Source organism: Pelobates fuscus, chromosome 3 (assembly GCF_036172605.1).
Source record: "Pelobates fuscus isolate aPelFus1 chromosome 3, aPelFus1.pri, whole genome shotgun sequence".
Taxonomy (NCBI): Eukaryota; Metazoa; Chordata; class Amphibia; order Anura; family Pelobatidae; genus Pelobates; species Pelobates fuscus.
The window spans coordinates 323,234,778-323,258,806 of NC_086319.1; the positions used below are offsets into that span (position 1 = coordinate 323,234,778).

The window sequence follows — 24,029 nt, forward strand, 5'->3', positions numbered from 1 at the left end:
ATATATATATATATATATATATATATATATATATATATATATATATATATATATATATATATAATTATAATATATTTGCCATGATTTCCACTGATTTCGAGTTACTGGAAATTGGAGATTTTGAGGAGATCAGATTGCTTGTCAGCATGAGTTTAGCTATCCATGTTATAAATCATCTCATTTTATGGCAGTTAAAAACATGACCTTGATTATTTCAGGGATTTTGGCCATCGGACTCATCAATGAAGCGTTGGATGACGGTGATGCCAAGAAGACTTTGCAAGCCTTGCAACTACCAGCAGCCAAATTAGAAGATGTGAATCCAAATGTTGCTCAACATTACCAGGACACTCTAGTCAGGGCAAAAAGAGAAAAGGCTCAGGTTGGTGGAGAAACAGTGTTACTGAATATAAACTATAGAACAATACATTTATACACGTGACCCATTCAGGCAGTCCAAGTCTGCTTTAAAGGCTTAAAAGACCTTAAGTGAAATCAATCGGCTCTATCCAGCACTCTTGGTGTATATATTGCTATAAAATCTTTAGTAATACATGATAAAAGAATTAAAATAATGCTTTAACATTTAAAAAACGTGAGGAAAGTGGCAAACGTTTTTGTTTTTATTTTTATTTTGCTTTTAGCACTCTTTGGTTTGAGTTTATGAAGACTGGATCTAGTTCCAGTGTAAGATTCCATGTGATGATGTCCCATATAGGAAACTGCTCAGTCAACCCCCATAATACAATCTATAAGTTCCATATATTTATTATGTTCTAAAGATTGCCCGGAATTGATTCTATGCAGTTAACATTAATACCCACCACGTGCACCATTTGATTCAGATTTCAAAATTGGCATTTACATTTAAATAGTAAGCCTCAGTCATTAGACGTGGGGAAAACAATCTTGGCAAACCATTCTAACATTGCTATACTTCTGTAAATCCTATGAAGCAGCCAAAATATTTGCAAAATCTTCTAACAAAAGATGATTTAAATATTTGTAATATTTTTGCAGATGGTCTGTCAAGGTGACAAACTGCAAGAATTCTGATCTAATTTTAGCCTCATTAACCTGAGGATCACATAATGCTATCTAACCTTTAGAGTAAAGGTGTACGACTACGAGGCATTTCCTTGAAAGAGAAAAAAGTCAATCACTGGGTTAAACTTCCAAGCTCGATCATGCATTGGCTGTGGCAGGGTGTATGTGAATGTGTACAGGAACTGATTGCTAGTTCAAGCATTTCCTTCTGCTGCTGAGCTGGGGGTGAAGTAACAATTTCTTGTTACTGAGTTAGATCAGCCAGGCTAGACTGCTGATTTCACTTGGCTAAAATTGCCTTATTTAGTCATGAGCTTTGAATCACGCTTTGTATCCCAAGAACTGATCACAGGGTAATTTTTAGATATATCAAAAGTTAAAACAGCAAACTATTTTAGTAGGAAAAAAATGAGTAATTATGAAAAGTCTGCATATGTGCAGTTTTGTATTTATTTGGCAGAAAATTTAGAAAAAAAAAAAACCCCAAGTCTTTCTAGTTTCATACAGTCTAGTCATCATTTTATTGTGCACAAATTGAAGGTTTACTAATCTGAATCAATTTCTCCTTTTCCCCTCCTCTTTATCTCTGGCTTACATTTAGGAATTGCTGTTTGGGGAGTAATGCCCTTTAACTCACTCTATTTGGAGAGCTGGTAGTGTTTCCTGCTCTCTTATTGATGTGTAAGGAGATTGCACAGCAATATGTAGTCTTCAAGTCCAAAACATTATTAGGGTTATTCACTAAAGTGTGAATGCAAAGTGCATTTTAAATTAAGGCCAGAGTAGCTCAACTAAGATCTCTTTTGCACATATGACAATTAAAAAAAAAAAATACTTTTGTGAATTTAATATTATTTTGAATGACACCATTTATTGCATTTTAAAAATTGCAAAAAATACTGTAGAGCAATTAAATATTTAAGGACTGTAGATGCAGACCTTAAAGGGACACTGTAGCTTTAGTAATATAAACCTGGTTTCAAAATGTTATAGTGTACCTGTCCCTAGCTCTACATCCCTCCCCTTCCTATTTGCCATAAAAAATAAGTTTTACTTCTCTTTTTCCAGTGCCGAGGCTCCTTTGGCCCGGCTCACCTGCTCCAACCTCACACAGGAGGCATGCCCTTCATCGTGATGGTCTAATCCAATGATCCGCATGCGTCAAATGCTACACGCGCATTTAAACTTTCCCATAGAAAAGCATGGAGTCACGTGACCGTTTTCACAGGGTCCGTGCATTGGGAGCACCTCTAGTGGCTGTTATGCTGACAGATGGACTTACCCCTGCAATGTGCGTAAACATTGCCGTTTATAAAAAAAAAAAAAAAAAAAAAAAAAAAAACGAAGCAAAGTTTTTAATTGCAGGGTCAAAAGGACCGACACTGCACTCAGACCACTTCATCTAAATAGGTGACTATAGTGTCCTTTTTTTAAAGGAATAATATATGCTGACTCAGCTTCACCTCCTCTTTATAAGACATAAAAAAAAAATATACACGTCTTCAAAGTTCCTGCTACTTTTTGTCTGCTACCTTGGTCATTCCCTCCCCCCTCGTCCCCCGCTCTTTGTCCTATTGAGGTTTATAGAATACATAGTTTAATCCCATAGGATGATTGGAGCTGCTCGACACAGGTGCTCACAGCTAGATTCATAGTTTCGTAAATGTGCCTGTGTGCAGTGCTCCCAGAGCTTCATGACCTTTTCAGTGATGCAAAATGTTATAGAGCACAGAGCGGCTCTTCAACTGAATTGTAAAACTTTTTTTTTTTTTCCCCTTCCTTCCCTTACACTCTGACCTCACCCTTTACAGTCTTGCAGATTAGCCATAGACACCTCACACTGTTAGATTAGTTTACTCTCTAATCTGAAATCAAACTACTTTTCAGCATGTACTTCTGATACGGCTTTGTTTCACTTCCGATGGTGCTTGCGTATGCAACAAAATATGCATTCTGTTTGTAGCTGTGGCATGTGTGCTCACATCTAGTCATGTGAGGTGACTGCAGTCACATAATTTGGGCATTGTTATGGCTATATATGCCAGAAGAATTGTAGGAAAGGGGTTTATTATTATTTTTTAATTCTCCTTCCTTAAACAATGAGCTACTTTGGTAGATGTGTCTATTATAGGGTTTATTTATTTTCTCTTTAATGTTGTGCTTTGAGTGAATCCCTAGAACTGACCGTGGCAAGATTTATTGGTTCACAGTAAAGGTTATATCGTGAAAACAGGTGTTTGGTAAAGGACCTTGGGTGCGTAGTCACAGAGAACACTAGCTATTTCTAATCTATTAAGAATTAATTATTTTTTTTTTGTAAACTTTCAAATATACGGCCATGCAGAACCTGTTTTTAAAGACCGTGACAATATAAAGAAAAGAAAAAAACAAATGACCCTGAATGTATTGGTTCCTATAAATATCCTTGTGCTATGCAGTATACGCAGGCACTGTCAGCTTTGTTTGCTGTTTTTAAGATTTTAATCCCAACTTTCTGTAGGTTTGTTAGTAGTGACTTTACAATTTTTAAAACTGCTTTTACCAGAGCATTCTTTAAAAACTGAATCTGCCCAGCATTGGACTGTTGTGTATTTTTTATTTTTTTGCCCGTTCAGGGTTTATCTGCTTGAGCTGACTTTAACCCAGGCTTCCCCAAACTCCGGCCCTCCAGATGTTGTTGAGCTACAACTCCCATGATTCTCAGCCTATCTATTTAATTCATAGAATCATGGGAGTTGTAGTTCAGCAACATCTGGAGGGCCGGAGTTTGGGGGAAGCCTGCTTTAACCCCTTAAGGACATAACTTCTGGAATAAAAGGGAATCATGAAGGAATATATCCGTCCTGTGTCCTTAAGGTGTTAATTAATTGTTGGAAATCTCACGGACATTAAAAAGATTACGGCAGTCTTTCTATTGCAAGAAAAATAAAGGTCATCCTACAGTATGGCAGGGTAATTTCTACATAATTATAAAAAAAAAGCAGTAATGTAGTTCATTTTCAAAACGTACTGATTGGGAAACCCCTTTATTCTCCCTTTTTATGTCTACAAATTAAGAGGGTGGATTACCCTGATTGTCCCATTTTACATTATGCGTAATAAGGTCTGAAAGGATACACCTAGCAATCACAAGAATCAATGAGGCCTACCAAACTATTTCAGGCAATTATTTCATTCTTTAAAGACTATGAATCATTATCAGATTACATTTTTCAGCTGATGCATTTTTTATCATTTTTGCTGGTTTAACTCTCCAACCACAAGTCTGCTTTTTACCTTCTGAATAGAAGTAAAATTCTGGTGCATACGTTTTGTTAGGGTAGTAAATTAATCCCAAATAAAGTTAATGATTATCCAGTAAAGTTTGATTTGCTATAAATTCAAAGCGAGGTTTAGATTTTAAAGGGAAACTCCAAGCACCATAAATACTACAGCCAACTGCAGTGTTTATGGTGCCCGGAGTACCCTTGCGGTGTCCTAAAGTAAATTGCTAACAACTTACCTGGTGCACCCAGCTGCCCACACTGATCTGGTCTTCTTATGCATTAGATGTGGTTTGTCACATTTCTGCACCAGATAAAGGTCTGCTCTCATTGACTGGGAGAGCTCAGGTGATGCTCTCAGGCAGTGAATGCAAGTCTGCGTAGCTCGGCAGGCTGCGTTCCTGATTGTGATGGTTATGATGCTTGGAGTATTCCTCTAAAACTGAAAAAATACCTGACTCCAGTCTGGACTCTTTTCTCTAAAATGTGAGCTTGTTGGAAATTCAAAATGAATTCCAAGTTCGTTTACAGTTTTGTAAATAGCGTGATTCCCAGTGACCGCTCATTTAGGATTGGTATTGTAGTGTGACTTTCACCCCTTCATGACAGGTGGCCTGATTAACTGTAATTAAGTGATTTAACTGCTTATGTACCACAGGACATTTTGCTGGTACCCAAATCTTGTCCCTTACGGTATCATGCCTATTTCTTATCTGTCTTTGGTGTATACATGAAGCACTGACTTTGTTTACTGAATGGGCTGAGTTTGGGCTAGTATCTAAAAACAAATAGTGATGACTATTATTATTATTATTATTATTATTATTATTATTTTTTTTTATTTATATAGCGCCATCAGATTCCGTAGCGCTGTACTATATACAGACACCGGTCCTTAATGGTTTAAAAGATTCTTGATACGTTGATAAGTCCATATTTTCAAATATTCACAGCCAGCAGGCTAACCTGCACATTTAAAAATAATTGAATACAAAAATTTTAATATCCTGAAGGATCCATTTGAATGACATGTGCAAGTCATTGGTGTTATGTAATTGTTGTATGTTTATTAATCTACAGCACCTCCTGCTGGTCAAATAAGGAATATCTTCTTATTTCTGTCTCCTGTAATTATCCACTATGGTTCCAGCTAACATGCTCTGACTTGCTTATAAGTGGAAAGAAAATTAACTCCTAATGTTGCAAATCTTTTTTTATTTTTCATTATTTTTTTTTCTCTAGGAAACAAAAGATGACTCTGCTGTTCTTTGGTTGGATGAGATCCAAGATGGCATTTTTCGATCTAACAAAGAAACAGAGGATGCTCAAAAATGTAGGTACCTGCATGAATATTTTGTGTTAAATTAAGTCACTTGCAACTTTTTTTTTTATATATATAATAATTACTAGAACAGTGATAGAGTACCGGAATATAAATCTATTAAGAATTGACTTAAATCAAATAGGTCAAATATTTTCCATCTTTTATTTATATTTACACAAATTCACCATGTAAAAGCATTTCACATTGCTGTGATTTAGTGATGTCAGTGGGGGGGGGGGGGCGTGCTAATTGCAAAATTGCCAGAAGCTGTTGGTGAGTGAAAGGTTAACCCAGGTGAGTAGAAATTCACCCGCAGTGAGCATACTATGGTTTGCAGTGGCAAGTAACTTTTTTAAGGTCCGCCTAGTAGCATAGGACTTACAAATTGAAGGCCTGCATATATTAACGATTTGTTTCATGTCCTGCAGTCTCTCTTGGAATCCTGGCTGTTAATGAGGCAGTGGAGAAAGGTGACAGCGCACAGACTCTTAATGCCCTGCGATCTCCAGATGTTGGACTTTATGGCGTAACCTCAGAATGTGCGCAGACCTATCAGGATGAGCTGGCAGGACTAATGAAAAACAAAACTGCAGAAGGTAAAGTAAACATAATGAACATTGTTGTTCCCATCCCATGTCATTGAAATATTGAATTTAAATAATTACATTAAATTGTCAAAATAACCTCAAAACAGATTCTACATTTACAAATTCTATAGGTCTTACAAGGTACCACTCAGAAGTAGTGATGATTTTGATCATTATTCTTTAGAAAAACAACACACGGTGGAATGGAAGCAAAGCCTATACGGCAAACCAGTAGTACCCATACAATTGTAGTGACTTCTTAGAAAAATTACTAGTATTCTCCAATCATAGTCTATTTGTGTGCCTACGTGAATCTAACTTACAGTGGTGGCTATAGGGTACCTGAACTAGTGGCTGCACTTGAGATCCAGTGGTGTATACTGGTTAAAATGTAATTGTATAAAAAAAAATTCCCAAAATAATATATAATGTAATATATATTGAGAGGTTCACCACATAAAATAAACATGCATAGGCCCACGCTGAAGGGAGTTTGCAAGCTTACTAGAAAAAAGACAATGTGTGAATGCAATTTTAGAAATAGTACGCCCATTATTTAATCATTGTTGCCTCATTTAATGTGTCCTTTTTATCTTTTTTATTTTTTATTTTTTTAAGGAAACAATGACAGCGAGTGGGTACAGCACTGGGTGAAAGGTGGTTACCATTATTACTTTAATCTGAAAACGAATGAAGGCGGTTGGGAAGAGCCAGTGGGATTCGTACCGAATAATGCTCATCTCTCCAAAGAGGAGATTCAGGTAACTGGAGATATTTTGAGATTTACAGTACGGATGCATATGGCATTGAACCATTCCGATATACATTACTCTATACGCCTGTATATCCTTTTATAGCTATACTTCTGTATAAGATGCTACAGAGAAACCTAATCTAAACCAACATTCACCTCGCTATTAAATACACCTTTTGTGTTTAAATTTCTTTCCATGTAAATGTTTTGGATATCTCCTGGTCATTTTGTAAAACAATGGGTTTTTTTTTTCATTTCTTCCTATTTTCACAGAGTACCATTTCTGGGGTATCTGCAGCTTACAACCGGGAACAGCTGTGGCTGGCCAATGAAGTGCTTATTACCAAGCTACAAGCCAGGTGTCGCGGATACCTTATGCGTAAAAAATTTACAGATAGGAAAAACTTCTTGCACTCCCAAGTTCCAGCTGTCACCTGCATCCAGGTGAATAATAAAAATAAACTTTTTTTTTTTTTCCTATTTAGAATTTTATACATGCTTGGAGAGCAGCAGAGGGTAATACATTTCTAAATCATGTCTCTTTAAAATGGATTAAATCTTCTGTATATATTGCCATCAGCATGGGAATAAACATTAATATTTTATATTTTTATATGTCAAAACATGCCAAAGGACATTTAAAACACATAGGACATTATCCATCATACAGGTGCTGCCAATTTAAAAACTATCCTGTAATATACACTCAAAAGAAAAACTGTGCATGTTGCCAAAATTATGTATACATTTTTCCAGAATTCAGAAATTGTAACTATGTATCTGTATTGCATTTTATAAAAAAGAGATTCCGCTGAACACATTGCTTACGTGTAACTTTGTTTAAACTTGCAGTCCCACTATAGAGGGCAGAAGCAGCGGAAGGAATACAAGGACCGCTTGCAGTATTTAAATGACCATTCCGATGAAGTTGTAAAGGTATGTTGCTGTTCTTTAGTGTAGTAGTTTTAGTTTGGTGAATGCTTATAATTGTTAAATTCCAAACCAGCATACTATCCATATTGTAGGTTTTTAGTTTTTTTTTTTTTTCTTTTTTCATAATCCGTTACCATTGTTTATGTGCAGTCTTAGGTTATACTGTATGTGCATGGTGCAGGTCAAGTTTTAGAATCCCATACTGCACGGACGATGACATCATTTGTACAGTTATTCCCTGCAAACGATGCTTGGATTAGTCCTGTGTAGTCTAGGGTACATAATCGTGTGGAAAACCAAGGTGTAGTTGTCCTGGTCTTCGCATGATTAGTGGAAGTTTGCAACTGCTGACTTTTTAATGAAGGCAGCTAGAGTTACAGCCACCTGGAACTGTGACTCCCACTAATCTCAAAGCATACTGCCCTTACAGTAAAGTCTTCCTCTTAACCCCTTCATTACCCTAACACACTACACATTAACTCCTAAATTGCCTTAATACATTATACTGCACTAATACTAAACAGTAACCCATGCATTACACTGTCACTAAACATTAGACACTACAGTACCTTAGCATTATGCATTACACCAAATGCTAACCCTAAATTAAAATATCTTGCAATAAAAAAAAGTATTAAAAGATGCATATAGTCAAAGAGTGCATTATAGGAAAATAATGCCATCTCCGGGTACTGGAGACATTTGTAATCACTGAACCGTGAATTCTGTGCTTCATTATGATGTGCCCAGAACCCCTGATGACACAATTTTCCCATAATACATGGTTGACTATTTATTCAGCTCTAGGTATCTATCTATATAAATATACTATAATTGCAAGCTCTTTGCTGATGTTGACACAAGTTCCTGTTTGGCAGGCTACCAAACCATCATGGATAGGGTGTTGGGCTCAGCTTTGAAACAAACTAACAATCAGAAAGATTGTATTGTGCGCAAACTAATTCATGCTTCTCTTGCTCCTCAAACCCATATGGAAGACAAGTCTGTGCTCTCAGTGTAGCTTTGATAACTGGGTACAGTCAGTTTCTGGGTGATGGCAGGATGAATCCAGTGAAGTTTTCTTGCAGTGCCTGATGTAGATGATGAGCGGAGTCTTCAGCGTGGAAGTGGATAAGTAGGGCCTGGTGCAGGGTAACCACACGCCCCCCCTGGTGTTTAGCAACAGCGTTTGTGTGGCCACAAACCAGAACCCTGATGCAGCTCAGCGGAAGCCAGAGCAGATGAATTGCTGATATATATCCAGTACTAGAAACAAGGAAAGACTAGAATGGGCACCAAACAAGACAAAACTAGAAGACCCCAGAACCAGAGAAGGATAGAAAGCAGAACCCAGAACATGTACACAATACATAATGGAAACATTAACCGAACAGGGACAGGACAGGACAGGACTGTACATGGACTGGGAATACAAAAAAAAACAAGACAAGAAATATAAGGCAAAACAAGAGGAGACATAACAAAGTACTATATATGTAAAACACTGGAGCTTTAGACCTACATAAATGGCCAAGATGTATGCAGCCCACCACTGCGCCAAAGTACTCCAAATACGGTGGGTCCTAACTGCCTAGATATGCATGACTAGACAATAATAAAACACACAGCACTTACCTGCAAAGGAAGGGGCATAGGACATGAAGCAACTGCCTGCAGGAACCAACTGAAACAAAAGGATTAATGGAAAAGGAAAGGGTGTGGCAACATAAAACAAACCTAGACAGGAATCCAGGAGACTCGGAATTCCAGGAACGGAATAAAGGAATAAACCCAGAAAAACCAGCATAAAGAAAACCAGACACAGAATAGAAAACCAGAAAAACTAAACAAGAATTGTAAAAAGAGTACTGGATACCAAAAGACATGGTCAGACATCAGAACAGGTCCTGACACACACCAGCTGTATATACCATGCAGGCTGGCAGTGACAATGCATTTAAATGGCTAAATACCCTTCATGTGTTGGAGGTTTTTATGTATAGATCTGCACAAACCACCATTTATGAACAATGTTCATATTATTGTCCCATCACCGTTATTTCACCTTCTGCTCTCTGCCTTAATTTCCTACATTTCCCTCTAGTTTGTGATCATCACTCTTAAATTAAAGGGACATTCTAACTTTGAAAATAAATGTATGATTAAAGTTTTAAAATGTGTTTTAGAAATCTATGTGATTATACCAATTGTTATTTTTCTTTATACAGGCAGCTTTATAAATGTATATCAAGATCCAACATATTTAATTGTCTCATTTTTTTGGATTAAAAAAACAAAACAATACAGACCCCCATCCTATGGCTCAACACGTGCCTTCTCCCCCCGCTACCCCCTTAGTTTGGGGTTACCTTGCCAGCACGCCAGAAGTGCATTTAACCGACTTATTCAAAGCCTGTTTTTGGCCTTTTAAGCTTAGTGATCGCACTGATCTGGGTTTCAAGCAATGCGTACATGATCATGCATACATGATGCCGGCATATTTTCTCATATGATCCTATATGGTTGCTTTTTATTATAATTTTATTATTTGGTATGATTTAGCACAAGAAGCATATGTTTAGTATATTGATGAGGGACAAACGTGTGCTAGACAGATTAGTCTATGACACTGGACTTGCGTATATTTGGCTTTTCACCAATGTCCCAGTATATCTGATGTTAATTTTGTTTATTAAAATGGTGCATCAACATCTGTTATCTACAAAAAACCCTTTTGTTTCTTTACCAAAAAATATTCAAGAATTATAAAAATTAAAAAGACAAATGCAATCAAAATCAATATTTTTCTTTTGCTGTAATATTGATGATTACGCACTTGCAATTCAAAATGTGTTGTGAGTTTAGTTGAGTAGACCGAGAGTTTAATCTGCCAAGTGTAACATTTTTGTTATTGTTCCCCTTTCCAGGTTCAGTCCTATACTCGAATGTATCAAGCCAGGAAACGGTACAGAGACAGATTAAAGTATTTCAAGGATCATGTAAGACCCTTAACATTGTTACTTGCATTTACTTTTTCTAATGTCTGTTGAGTGGGAATGCTTCACTGACACTTTCTTATTGTTGTCTTCCTCAGATAAACGATATTGTGAAAATCCAAGCTTTTATTCGTGCTAACAAAGCACGAGATGACTACAAGACCTTGAGTAAGTGCAGTAACATTTGAGACTTATCTTTGACGTAGAGAGAGACATTATTTATTTACTTAGTGTTCAGTTCACTATAAACATTCATGCTAGAGCTGACATTTACACTTGTTCTCAATTATAAAATGAAAGGCCATTTTTAGATCTTCAGGGTATTTTTTTTTTTTTTATTTCTTTATTTTGTGAAAATAATTTTTGGGGGGTTTTCCCTTTTAAAATAAAAACCCTACTAGATCTGAAATGAGTAAAGGTTTTTTTTTTGCCACTTCGATTGTGATTTGTGGTAAATTACAAATTTAACTAAAGCATTTTGATTTAAATGGGCCCAATGAGCTGTACTAGCCAATCTTTTCTTTTTCTTTTTCTTTTTTCTTTTTTTTTTTTTTCTTTCTTTTTGGTCTGATTTTGTTGATGCCCAGAATCAAAACATGACGACAATAATAATAATATTATTTTTCTCTTTTTAATAAATGTATTATTTTAGTTCCCTTTCGGACATGAATAAACCTGTAAATTAAATGTACAGAATTGAAGTCTGTGGTCCAGCAATGCAGTTAGAGAGTTGTCTCACATGACCAAAAAGGAATGTACATTAACTGTACAATCTGAGACTCGCAGGTCTCTTGTGTAATAATCAAAACACAACAAACCTGGTTAGCATTCATAATGTGTAATATTGTTAATTGATGTGCCTGATTCTCTCGATATTAAATGTTGCTCCCCTCTAGGCAGCTAGGTTGCCTCATCATGTTCAGTTCCTCTAATTTCTTTTGGGAGTATGTAGTACCAGCTAGCCAAGTGCATTAGCTGAACCGGTCGGAATGTGAGGATAGAGGTAGAAGGGTTACAAGAGAGAAAGAGGCTGAAAGTTAGTCTGTCTTAGTAAGTATGTACGCATGGGACCGAGGTAAATTGAAAGTGAAAGCCCAGGGAAAAGAAGCGGGGGCGTATCTTGCTGTCCCATTTGGAAAGACTGTAGTAGAATTTGAAAGTCCGATGTGTTGGTGGTTAGGAGCCAATGTGACCATATCTCTGTATGAGTGAGAACACTTTCCATTGCAGTTCCCCCCTGTCCTCTCAAACCATATTCGAATGGGTGGGGCAACTTGCTACCTCCAAAACAGTGGACCTCTTTGTTTAGCTGTATTCAGTATTTGATTTGTACGGGATTTTTTGTTTTTATAGCTAGAGGTGGATGTGGTGGTGTGGTGCAGAAACATGGGTGCCGGCCAAAAAGGGGGTGGAGAATTGAGAATTTCTGTAGTATGGCATGTATCTTGCGCTAAAAGGGCTGATTCGGAACATGACATTCTTTTTTTAAAAACCCTTTGCAAAATATGTATTTGTATATTATTGCTCCTTCAACTAGCAATTGAATATGCCTAGTTAACTACAGTAACAATTTGAATGAAGTTACTTTTTAATCTAATTAAAAACTTGATTAGATGGTTTGAATTGACTTCTAATGTAATGTTGAGTGCTCCCTTTAGCCAAATTTTCCCAAGTACACCTATCTAGTAGTTGTCTGTTGAAATTTAAAGGTACCCCAGATGATTCCATACTCAGAGATTGATATTGCTTTGTTAAATAAATTATATTTTTTTCTGATTTGCTTTATAGATGCACCTGTTTTACCATAGGTCTATGATTGTATCTAGCAATAAGTCTGCATACTTGCCATGAAAATAATTTAAACAAGGTGTATGTTTGACCGTTACTCCACTAGTCATGAAACATAAGGCTCTTGGTGCAAATCGTTCCCTTGTTTGTAGCTGTATATTTTTTTTTGTGCTGAAGATCTCTTTATGTTTTACAATTACTGAGAGATTATGTCAAATGTAGTCAAGTGATATGTGGGTAAATGTTATGCAAAGACATATAATTGTTTTAAAAGGTGTTGCTGCATCGGACAGGTTTTTATTGATGAATACATTTTTCAGACGACTCTACAGTTAAAACTTTGCTGTGTTGCCAATTCTTTTTATCAGAACTACAGAACTACAGAACTACGTAAATCTATACAGAATGATGTATAGTGATATGTTATCTTACTTTACTCTTCCTCAAGTGGTTTGAAGTATGTGTGTGTGTGTGTGTGTGTGTGTGTGTGTGTATATATAGCATATATATATATATATATATATATGCTATCACTGCTTTGTGTTCATAATTAACAGTTAAGGAATCTCTTATCCACAAGTTATGTGGAGAAAAAGTTCACCTTAAAGGACCACTCTAGGCACCCAGACCACTTCAGCTTAATGAAGTGGTCTGGGTGCCAGGTCCAGCTAGCTTTTACCCTTTTTTTTTATAAACATAGCAGTTTCAGAGAAACTGCTATGTTTATACTGAGGGTTAAGTATAAACAGCCGCTAGAGGCGCTTGCGTGCTTCTCACTGTGAAAATCACAGTGAGAGCACGCAAGTGTCCATAGGAAAGCATTATGAATGCTTTCCTATGCGACCGGCTGAATGCGAGCTCGGCTCCTGCCGCGCATGCGCATTCAGCCGATGACGTCGCGAGGAAGAAGAGGAGGAGGAGGAAAGCTCCCCGCCCGGCGCTGGAGAAAGAGGTAAGTTTAACCCCTTCCTCCCCCCAGAGCCCGGCGGGAGTGGGTCCCTGAGGGTGGGGGCACCCTCAGGGCACTCTAGTGCCAGGAAAACGAGTATGTTTTCCTGGCACTAGAGTGGTCCTTTAAGTTATAAATAGATATAATCTATTTTATTGTGTTGACAAAATTGCCAGTTGAGTTAAAAGTTGAAACATAGATTACCTGAAGATTAATTCTTCCAATCCTAACTTTGGGGAAGATTTATCAAAGTGATTTTTTTTTTTCTAAAATGTTATCTAAAGTACTAAAAGTAGGGCAGTCATCGTGGAAACCAGTGGAACTGGCAGGCACGTTCCATTGGTTACATTTTTGCACCTCTTTTTATGACACTGATAAATCTCCCCCCCATTGTGTCTTGGTATGGATAAAGTGCCTGTATGTGCTGTAGTTCCTCTCCTTAAACAGCATGACCAGATCCCCTAAAAATCCTATTGGGCAAGTGTAAGGCAAGAGTAAAGTAAGCGTTGCATCCATGTTGTTTGAGGGTGGAGTGCAACCAATGTCGTCTGTGCTGTTTAAGGACATACTGCATACAGAAAGGTCAAGTATATAATTTACAAAATTTATTTATCAACAGTACATGTTCTGACTATTTAGTTTGCATGTTTTTATGTTAGGCGTGGCAAATGCACTTTGACTCTTTGAGTTCCTTAGCAATATATTGGTCTGTATTGTTCACCCTGACATTTTTAAATGTTTTCTCAAACGATGTGACCGCTTGCAAATAAATAAATGAGGTGGTGCGAAGGGTGAGCATCGTTTAACCCTTGAATTGTTTCGGGTTTGAAACGTGTCTCCATCCTTCCATTACCTCCCAAAATACATTATTATACAAGCTTTGCGTAGTGAGACAAAGCACACCATTACATTTACTTCAACTTTTACAAATCAGTCCTTTTAATATAGAGCAGGGGTTCCCATTTTTTCCTGTGGAACCCTTTGACATAGTGTATCAAAATTGTTTCCTGAAATTTTGGAGGAACCCCACTTGTGTTCTCATGGAATACCAATTGGGAAACGCTGATATAGAGCAATGTTTTCTTATTTAACAAATGCTGTAGCCCTTTATCTATCTTTGTCATTTTCCTAGTAAATGCCAATGACCCCCCAATGGCAGTTGTCCGCAAATTTGTCCATCTCCTGGACCAAAGTGACCAAGACTTTCAAGAAGAACTGGACGTAATGAAGCTGCGAGAAGAAGTGGTAACCCTTCTACGATCCAACCAGCAGCTGGAGAATGACTTAAACCTCATGGATATCAAGATTGGACTTCTAGTGAAAAACAAAATTACACTTCAGGTACAGAAGGAATGTGTGTGTGACTTTAACATAAAAGATTGTTTCTGATGATCAAACTTTCTGATTTACTCCTTTCTTTGTGGAAACCCAAAATCAAGGAGACTAAATGTTATGGAAACTTTGTGAAAAATTATAACACAATTGGACGTCTCATTAAAATATGAATTTGAGAGCCGTGCTGTATGTTTGCAATAAAGGAACTCAACGCTAGTATTCTAGAAGGAATGTTCCTTCCTTACTATAGTCTGGTCTGTAATCCGTGATTTGTGTTGCAGGATGTTGTCTCTCACAGTAAGAAGTTAACAAAGAAGAACAAGGAACAACTCTCCGATATGATGATGTTAAACAAGCAGAAGGGAGGACTGAAGGCACTGAGCAAGGAGAAGAGGGAGAAGCTGGAAGCATATCAGCATCTATTCTATCTTTTGCAGGTATTGGACTATAACTTTGCAAGAGATACACTTAAACATTACAGTCTGTAAGATCACTTGTAGCACACTCTTGTAAAATAAACCCTAACATATACCCATAGTATAGAGCAAATAGGGGTTAAACTGAAAGTACAAATGGAAGAGCTGTGTGTGTACGTGTGTACGTGTGTGTGCACATTGGTAAGTTCAAGGCAGACACATTGAGGGAGTGTTGCGTTGGATTGTGTAATTGAGAATGGTTTCACAGGGTAGGATTTGTATTCTGCAGGCCATTATCACACACGTTCTACTAAACCTGACTGGACAAGAATATTTTATTTTACAGAACCAGATAAATATCTCACATATAATTTCCCATTTTTATTAAATTAGTTAATTACAGGCCTTTATCCTCACTGTTCTTGTTTGTTCTTTGTTGCTGCTCTGCCAAAAAACAGTGTTTTTTATGGGGCCAGCATTATACTGCCTGGATCTTTCACTTTTATTAAACCAGCCTGGACAAGAACATTGTATTTTACAGGCCATATTTACTTTGTACCGTCATAACGCCTCTTGTGTACTAGACCTGGCAGATGGCATTCCTTCTACTGAGCAGCTACTCTAAGATGCAGACTGAAAATTATCGGTGGTGTAATTTATCCACATCTAAAGAGCAAGTTTCTGGATTTTGTATCAAAATTAGCAGTTCTTAGCAATAGATTTATCTTTCAGCATCCCAACGTCATAGCACTCTGAGCTCATGTGTAAATTGCTTAATGATCAATCTTTGATATTTAGCTTAGACTGCTACTTATTTACAGCATTAAAGGAACACTATAGGGTCAGGAACACAAACATTTATTTATGTCCCCATAGTGTTAAAACCACCACTTACGCTTGCGCCCCTCCCCCCTTAAAAGGTAAGAAGACGCACCTTATTTCCTGTGACCTGCCCCCGATCTGCCTCCTTGCTGACATCAGAATTTTAGATTTCAGCCAGGATTTCATAGGGAAAGCATTGTATTGGCTGAAATCGTCAAGGAGGTGGGATAGGGGTGGGGCCAGTATGACCATTCAGCATTACTTTATAGAGATGCATCTCGATGAGGAAAGTTCAACATCTTCATGCAGAGGGTGGAGATGCTGAATGGCAATTACACTGCAGCACTGCCCCAGGAAGCACCTCCAGTGACCATCTCTGAAAAGTGGCATCTCTGAAAAGTTAGTGTTTGCATTAAAATGCCTGCAGGTAATGATTATACTCACCAGAACAACTGTGGATGTTCCGGTGACTATAGTGTCCCTTTAAGTCCTGCGCTTCGAGTATTGAAATGATGATATCCAAACCAACAAGATATCCTTTGTGACTGTTGTATTTACTTTGCAACCGTTAATTAATATGACATGTAATATTTCCGCAAGGTTTATTAGTTTTACTTATTTATGGGTTAAATTCTGGATTTCTTCTTGATTTTTCTTTTAGACAAATCCAACCTACCTAGCCAAGCTCATTTTCCAGATGCCTCAAAATAAATCCACTAAATTTATGGATTCTGTCATTTTCACCCTTTACAATTATGCATCAAATCAAAGAGAGGAATATCTGCTGCTTCGTCTCTTCAAGACAGCTCTTCAGGAAGAGATCAAGTAAGAGATGACTTGGGTTTTGCTTTTTATTGCTGTACATCTACCAGCAGAAATGATGCCAGGACTACAGTGCAGATTTTCTATAGGAATAAATCTTATTTTTGAACACCAAAAACATTTACCAGGAATTACGAATTATTATTAAAGATGGACTTTGAATTCTGTAATTGCCATCCATATTTCTATTTAATATGCTTCCATGTTATCTGAGAGGCAGGCAGGGGGATCCTTTTTTTTTTTTGGGGTGGGGGGCAGGGGTAATCCTACAAAATGGAAACAGGAAGGCACTTAAAGACTACTTTCATCATAACCACTGTGCCGGGCTTAGAATGTCCCTATAAATAAACATGTGTTCCCCCCCACCCCCATTTTTCTTTGTTGTGTGTGTATATAATTGAAAAATGTTAAGTTTATGCATTAAACCAGTGATTTGTTTGTCACAACAGGTCTAAAGTGGATCAGATCCAAGAGATTGTCACTGGAAACCCCACTGTCATTAAAATGGTGGTTAGTTTTAATCGTGGAGCACGTGGCCAAAATGCCTTGAGACAAATTCTCTCCTCTGTAGTGAAAGAAATCATGGATGACAAGTCCCTAAACATCAAAACTGATGCTGTGGATATCTACAAATCCTGGGTGAATCAGATGGAGTCTCAGACTGGGGAAGCCAGGTGATCACTTTGCAAACTTTGCATTTCAATTTTCTTTAATATTTATAAAGCGGTAATAAATTCCACAGGGCTGTACAATAGGTGGACTAACAAACACGTTCCAACAAGTTCGAGGATCGGGAACAAGAAGGTGCTGAGTACCTTGCTCGAACAAGCTTACGTTCTAGCTTTGGGATGATTGTGAACACTACAGCTGGTGGGAAATGATTACCAGATCTTAACCTTTGGTGTAATTCCTTTTCCTGTGGCTGGGTAGAGATTCCTTTCTATGTGGCTGGGGCGAAATCCCTTTTTCATGTGGCTGGGGCGAAATCCCTTTTTCATGTGGCTGGGGCGAAATCCCTTTTTCATGTGGCTGGGGCGAAATCCCTTTTTCATGTGGCTGGGGCGAAATCCCCTTTTCATGTGGCTGGGGCGAAATCCCTTTTTCATGTGGCTGGGGCGAAATCCCTTTTTCATGTGGCTGGGGCGAAATCCCTATTTACGTGGCTGGGGCGAAATCCCTATTTACGTGGCTGGGGATAAATCCCTATTTACGTGGCTGGGGATAAATCCCTTTTTTTACGTGGCTGGGGATAAATCCCTTTTTTACGTGGCTGGGGATAAATCCCTTTTTTTACGTGGCTGGGGATAAATCCCTTTTTTTACGTGGCTGGGGATAAATCCCTTTTTTTACGTGGCTGGGGATAAATCCCTTTTTTTACGTGGCTGGGGATAAATCCCTTTTTTTACGTGGCTGGGGATAAATCCCTTTTTTTTACGTGGCTGGGGATAAATCCCTTTTTTTTTACGTGGCTGGGGATAAATCCCTTTTTTTTTACGTGGCTGGGGATAAATCCCTTTTTTTACGTGGCTGGGGATAAATCCCTTTTTTTACGTGGCTGGGGATAAATCCCTTTTTTTACGTGGCTGGGGATAAATCCCTTTTTTTACGTGGCTGGGGATAAATCCCTTTTTTTACGTGGCTGGGGATAAATCCCTTTTTTTACGTGGCTGGGGATAAATCCCTTTTTTTACGTGGCTGGGGATAAATCCCTTTTTTTACGTGGCTGGGGATAAATCCTTTTTTTTACGTGGCTGGGAATAAATCCTTTTTTTTATGTGGCTGGGAATAAATCCTTTTTTTACGTGGCTGGGGATAAATCCTTTTTTTTACGTGGCTGGGGATAAATCCCTTTTTTTACGTGGCTGGGGATAAATCCTTTTTTTACGTGGCTGGGGTTAAATCCCTTTCTGTGTGGCTGGGGAGAGATACCTTTCTGCTTGGGATCTTATTCACTTTTGCCAGTCAGAAAGAGCACAGAGAAACCTCCCAACGTTTTGGCACTAGATGGCCATGACCGAGAAACCAACCAACGTTTTGGCACTAGATGGCCATGACCGAGAAACCAACGTTTTGGCACTAGATGGCCATGACAGAGAAACCACCCAACGTTTTGGCACTAGATGGCCATGACAGAGAAACCACCCAACGTTTTGGCACTAGATGGCCATGACAGAGAAACCACCCAACGTTTTGGCACTAGATGGCCATGACAGAGAAACCACCCAACGTTTTGGCACTAGATGGCCATGACAGAGAAACCACCCAACGTTTTGGCACTAGATGGCCATGACAGAGAAACCACCCAACGTTTTGGCACTAGATGGCCATGACAGAGATACCACCCAACATTTCGGCACTAAATGGCCTTTTGAGGCCATTTAGTGCTGAAACGTTGGGTAGTTTCTCTGTCCTCTTCCTTACTGGCAAAGGTGAATATAATTCACAGCAACTTATGAATTTATTTTTCAGTTTAAAGTATTTTTCCTTAATTGGAATATTATTCAGAGTATTTGTTTTTTGCTATCTGGTGTAACTATGTATATATGCAATATATGAGAAGACTATTGTATTTAGTTTACTTTATATGCTTATCAACTACAGGGACATGAGTTCTCTAGGGGTGTATATGGATTAACTTTGGTATTTTTATTGCTATTCTGAAATAAAATTTGATTTACATTATAGAAGAGTGCAGGTATTTATTTTTTGCCATTTTAGGGAGTGGCTATTGTACCCTGTGCGCTCTAACAGTAATTGCAAGCTGTGCAGTTAGTGGTTACCCCCAGATGTCTTTAACTATTTCTTCACTTTGTAGTAAATTGCCTTATGATGTCACACCAGAGCAAGCCATGACACATGAGGAGGTGAGAACCAGGCTGGATGCGTCAATCAAAAATATGCGAACGGTCACAGATAAATTCCTTGGCGCGATCATCAGCTCAGTGGATAAGATTCCGTAAGTGCACTGGTTGAGTAAATGGGGGGGAGAAATGGTATACATTTTCGATACCCTGTATAATTCTAAATATGTTATGCCCCCAGGTATGCTATGCGATACATCTCCAAGGTTCTAAAAGACACTCTTCATGAAAAGTTTCCTGATGCTGGAGAAGATGAGTTGTTAAAGGTGCGTTACTGGCTACATGGATTTAAATATGAAACTATTCGTTAAAATTCAGGGAGTATTGGTTGTATGTTAGCGACATTTGATATTCACCTTGAATTATCACTTTACTAAATAACCCTCTTTGTAGATCTTTAGTGCAATTTTAATTTTAGTAAACCACATGTGAAATTAGACTACCATCAATTCCAGATTACTATAAAAGCATATGTAATCCTAAAACTTGGTTGTAGAATTTGGAGATCATCCTGTTTAGTTATTGTAACCTATATAGTGGTAATTTATCGCACTAAAAACATTAGCAGGTTTTCATACACTAAAGTAACTAGAAATGTGTTTCCTAGTACAGTAGTGCTGCCCAGCAAATCACCTTTATCTTTGTTTTTACTTTTCAATATTACGAGGTTGAGCAAACATTTTACTGAGTTATTCACTAAATTCCGTACTGTAGCAAATCAAAATCTGAACTGCAAGATTTTACAAAAATAGCTGGAAAACTTTCCAATTCAGCTGTAATCAATGCTTGGCCACTTTTGTCTCTGAATTGCCATTCTGGTTACAAATTGCTGCAATTTGAAGTTTATAATAACCCCCCCCCCCCCCCCCAGTGTTCCACTTGCCTATAAATCTCACACAAAGCAGACTAGACTCTCTCAGCTCCCTCCTTGAACTTTCTGAAGGGCTCTGCTTTCTGGTGGCTACTTGTGAATTTGCAGATATCTTCTTTGTGTGTTGGTTCTGCTTGCCATGATTTCTTATCTATCCACTCACTGTATCTGCTTGCCATCCTTTTGGCTCTGTGTCTCAAAGCTCTTCTCTTCTCTGTTCTAGCTCTCTGCTTCTCTTCACTGATGCATCGATAATACAGTAGCTCTGGAGATGACCTTTCCTTTCAAGCTTGGTTTAGTAACTGGAGTATACCTTTTTTTGTGTTAGTGTTGTCTTTTATTACATTTCCAATTTAAGATAAATTATATATTTTTAAGGAACACTCCACTTTTTGAAAAAAAATAAAAATATATTGGTAGTATACCCTCAAAGAAATCATGCATGTATTTTCTTTTGCATGTTGTTTATATTAAATGTACCAGTCAGAGGCTTCCTGTTGAGAAGCCTCTGTGGTCTAGCTGTGCATGCAACTGTCATTCTTAGTTGTTGGTGAGCAGTAGTATAGCTCATTCAACTTTCTTAAAGGACCACTATAGTGCCAGGAAAACAAACTCGTTTTCCTGGCACTACAGGGTCTTAAGGTTCCCCCCACCTTCAGGGCGCCACTCCTGGGCTCAGGGGGCTGAAGGGGTTAAACACTTGCCTTTCTCCAGCGCCGGGCTCCCTCGGCGCTGGGGAACTCTCCTCCTCCTCCTCCTCCTCCTCCCCCTCCCCCTCCCGACGTCAGCACTGAATGCGCATGTGCGGCAAGAGCCGCAAGCGCATTCAGACAGTCCATAGGAAAGCATTTCTTAATGCTTTCCTATGAACGTCCAGCGTCTTCTGACTATGATTTTCACAGTGAGAAGCGCGGAAGTGCCTCTAGTGGCTGTCAGTGAGACCGCCACTAGAGGCTGGATTAACCCTAGTGTAAGGGTTAAAACCTGGGGGACCTTGCACCCAGACCACTTCATTGAGCTGAAGTGGTCTGGGTGCCTATAGTGGTCCTTTAAGTGCTTTGCTAAATATACATTTCTACAGTTGCATTTTGCGAGTGAAAATTGAGCCCTGGTGTGGTGGTCTAGCGGGTTAGCTTTTATTTCGGAACGCTCTAAGCCAGGTGGAGAATGGGGTACTACCAGCAATAGGGAGGGAGGGTAGAACAATACTTGTGATAAGGGAGGTGTCCATGGTTTGCTACTTGCATTGTGTAGGAGATAAAAAGGGCTGCTGATGCAAATATACTTCATTCACACATAGCCCAACACACAAATACTGCCCTGCATTTACACGTTGGCATGCCATCGAAACATTTAATAAAAACCAACATGATGTGCTTGTGAGTTTGAGGCGACGAGTTCCTTAAGACCTAAACATTTTAGCCCTTGTTTAGCCATTGCACTGCTTCATATTTCTGCTTCTCTTTCTATTGAGACATTTTATATTCCTTCTGACCACTACGTGTTCTAAGGCCATGTCTTCTTGAAAAGGATTAGTAAATGTATAGATAAATTATATGCTGTATCTACATCAGCCAGTTGTTAGTATGTAATGAATATTTGCTTCCCAATCATGATATATATCCAGTGTGTGTGTGTATATATTATTATTATATTTTTTTTACATTTAACTTTTTTTAGATAGTGGGAAATCTCCTTTATTATCGCTACATGAACCCAGCCATCGTGGCGCCTGATGCCTTTGATATCATTGACCTCTCCGCTGGAGGGCAGCTGACCACAGATCAACGTCGGAACCTTGGGTCCATTGCCAAAATGCTCCAACATGCTGCGTCCAACAAGATGTTCCTTGGAGACAATGCCCATCTTAGCATCATTAATGAATACCTCTCACAGTCCTACCAGAAATTCAGGTCTCTGAAAATAGAAAATAAAAATGTATTGAATTTTAATACCAAGTTAAGGAATTGTGTTTTGTTGCGCTGATATTTCTGTCAGTAATGTACAGAGCATTGCTATATCTCATTCATGTGTGTGCTTATGAGCATGCACTCATACATTTTATACAATTTGCTTGTGATCTTTTTAAATATTAATCATTTCTCTGTCCGTGTCCACAGACGCTTTTTCCAGGCCGCCTGTGAAGTTTCTGAGCCAGAGGACAAATTTAATGTGGACGAATATTCTGATCTTGTTACTCTCACCAAGCCGGTGATTTATATTTCTATTGGAGAAATTGTTAATACCCACACTGTAAGTATTGAAGCTATATCAATTTTTAACAGATATGTGATTACAAATACTATAGTTTAATGTAACAGAGAATCTAACTGGGAAAAAACTTTCATTTTATTAGATTACATTATTGGACTCTAGCTGATCTTTCTGATTGACATTTGGCAATTATTTAAATTTTATATTGGTAAAATCAGCACTTCCATGTCAAACTGTCACTTCCGAACATTTGTATTTACCATATATGTATGAGAGGTGTTAAAAATAAATGCAAATGTAGAAACCCACATCTACTTTCCACACCTTGGGTTATTCATTGTTCTAAATTGTAACCAGTGCTCCTTGCAGTCAGTTTGCAGTTTGCAGAATGTGAGCAGAGAATAAAAATAAAAATGGATTTCTAGTTTTCATCACTTGTCACGTGTGCCCTAGCTGTGCCTTGTCTGAACCAGATTTTGGTAAAAAAGTTGCTTATAACTGTAGCAATCTGCAGATATCTGGAAATGAGATTTAGGAGAATATTCTGCATAATGCCATTCAAATTAAATGTGCATTGGGCTGTCAATAAAATTCTAGCAGGTGAAGTATTGATATTACATATTGTAGTACATATTAATATCTGTTCCCTCCAGTAGTGCAGGGAATTGTTAATGTTGAAGCTAGCTGGTGACCTGTAAGGGTACTTACAAAGTTTATATAATATAATGTGCGCTCATTTTCCACCCCATCAATCAGGTGTATTCTAATGTGTGAAGCATAGACTAAGCATAAATACTCCTTAACCTTTTGTGCTCTCTACATTCTAAGCATAGTCCTACCATTCTCCTTCTGTAGAGCTTTAGTTAATAAGAATACTCTTGTTACAGCTGCTGCTAGACCACCAGGATGCCATTGCTCCAGAACACAATGACCCAATTCACGAGCTGTTAGATGACCTTGGCGAAGTTCCCACCATTGAGTCTCTCATAGGTGAGTTAACGTGTCTGTCACATAAATTAACATATGTAAGCAACTGTATTATTTTCC

At 38.1% G+C, this 24,029-nt stretch overlaps 1 protein-coding gene across 1 annotated transcript in view; it reads left to right on the forward strand.

Moving 5' to 3' along the window:
• Positions 1-24,029, forward strand: part of IQGAP1 (IQ motif containing GTPase activating protein 1) — a 123,044-nt gene that overhangs the window by 88,047 nt on the left and 10,968 nt on the right. Inside the window, exons 15-31 of the mRNA XM_063448967.1 lie at positions 219-382; positions 5,553-5,643; positions 6,063-6,230; positions 6,840-6,982; positions 7,249-7,419; positions 7,828-7,911; positions 10,836-10,907; positions 11,003-11,072; positions 14,774-14,982; positions 15,258-15,413; positions 16,876-17,039; positions 17,486-17,710; positions 19,852-19,992; positions 20,079-20,163; positions 22,449-22,681; positions 22,889-23,021; positions 23,870-23,972. Of these exons, the coding sequence (XP_063305037.1) occupies positions 219-382; positions 5,553-5,643; positions 6,063-6,230; positions 6,840-6,982; positions 7,249-7,419; positions 7,828-7,911; positions 10,836-10,907; positions 11,003-11,072; positions 14,774-14,982; positions 15,258-15,413; positions 16,876-17,039; positions 17,486-17,710; positions 19,852-19,992; positions 20,079-20,163; positions 22,449-22,681; positions 22,889-23,021; positions 23,870-23,972 (2,412 nt within the window). The remainder of the gene's footprint in view (positions 1-218; positions 383-5,552; positions 5,644-6,062; positions 6,231-6,839; positions 6,983-7,248; positions 7,420-7,827; positions 7,912-10,835; positions 10,908-11,002; positions 11,073-14,773; positions 14,983-15,257; positions 15,414-16,875; positions 17,040-17,485; positions 17,711-19,851; positions 19,993-20,078; positions 20,164-22,448; positions 22,682-22,888; positions 23,022-23,869; positions 23,973-24,029) is intronic.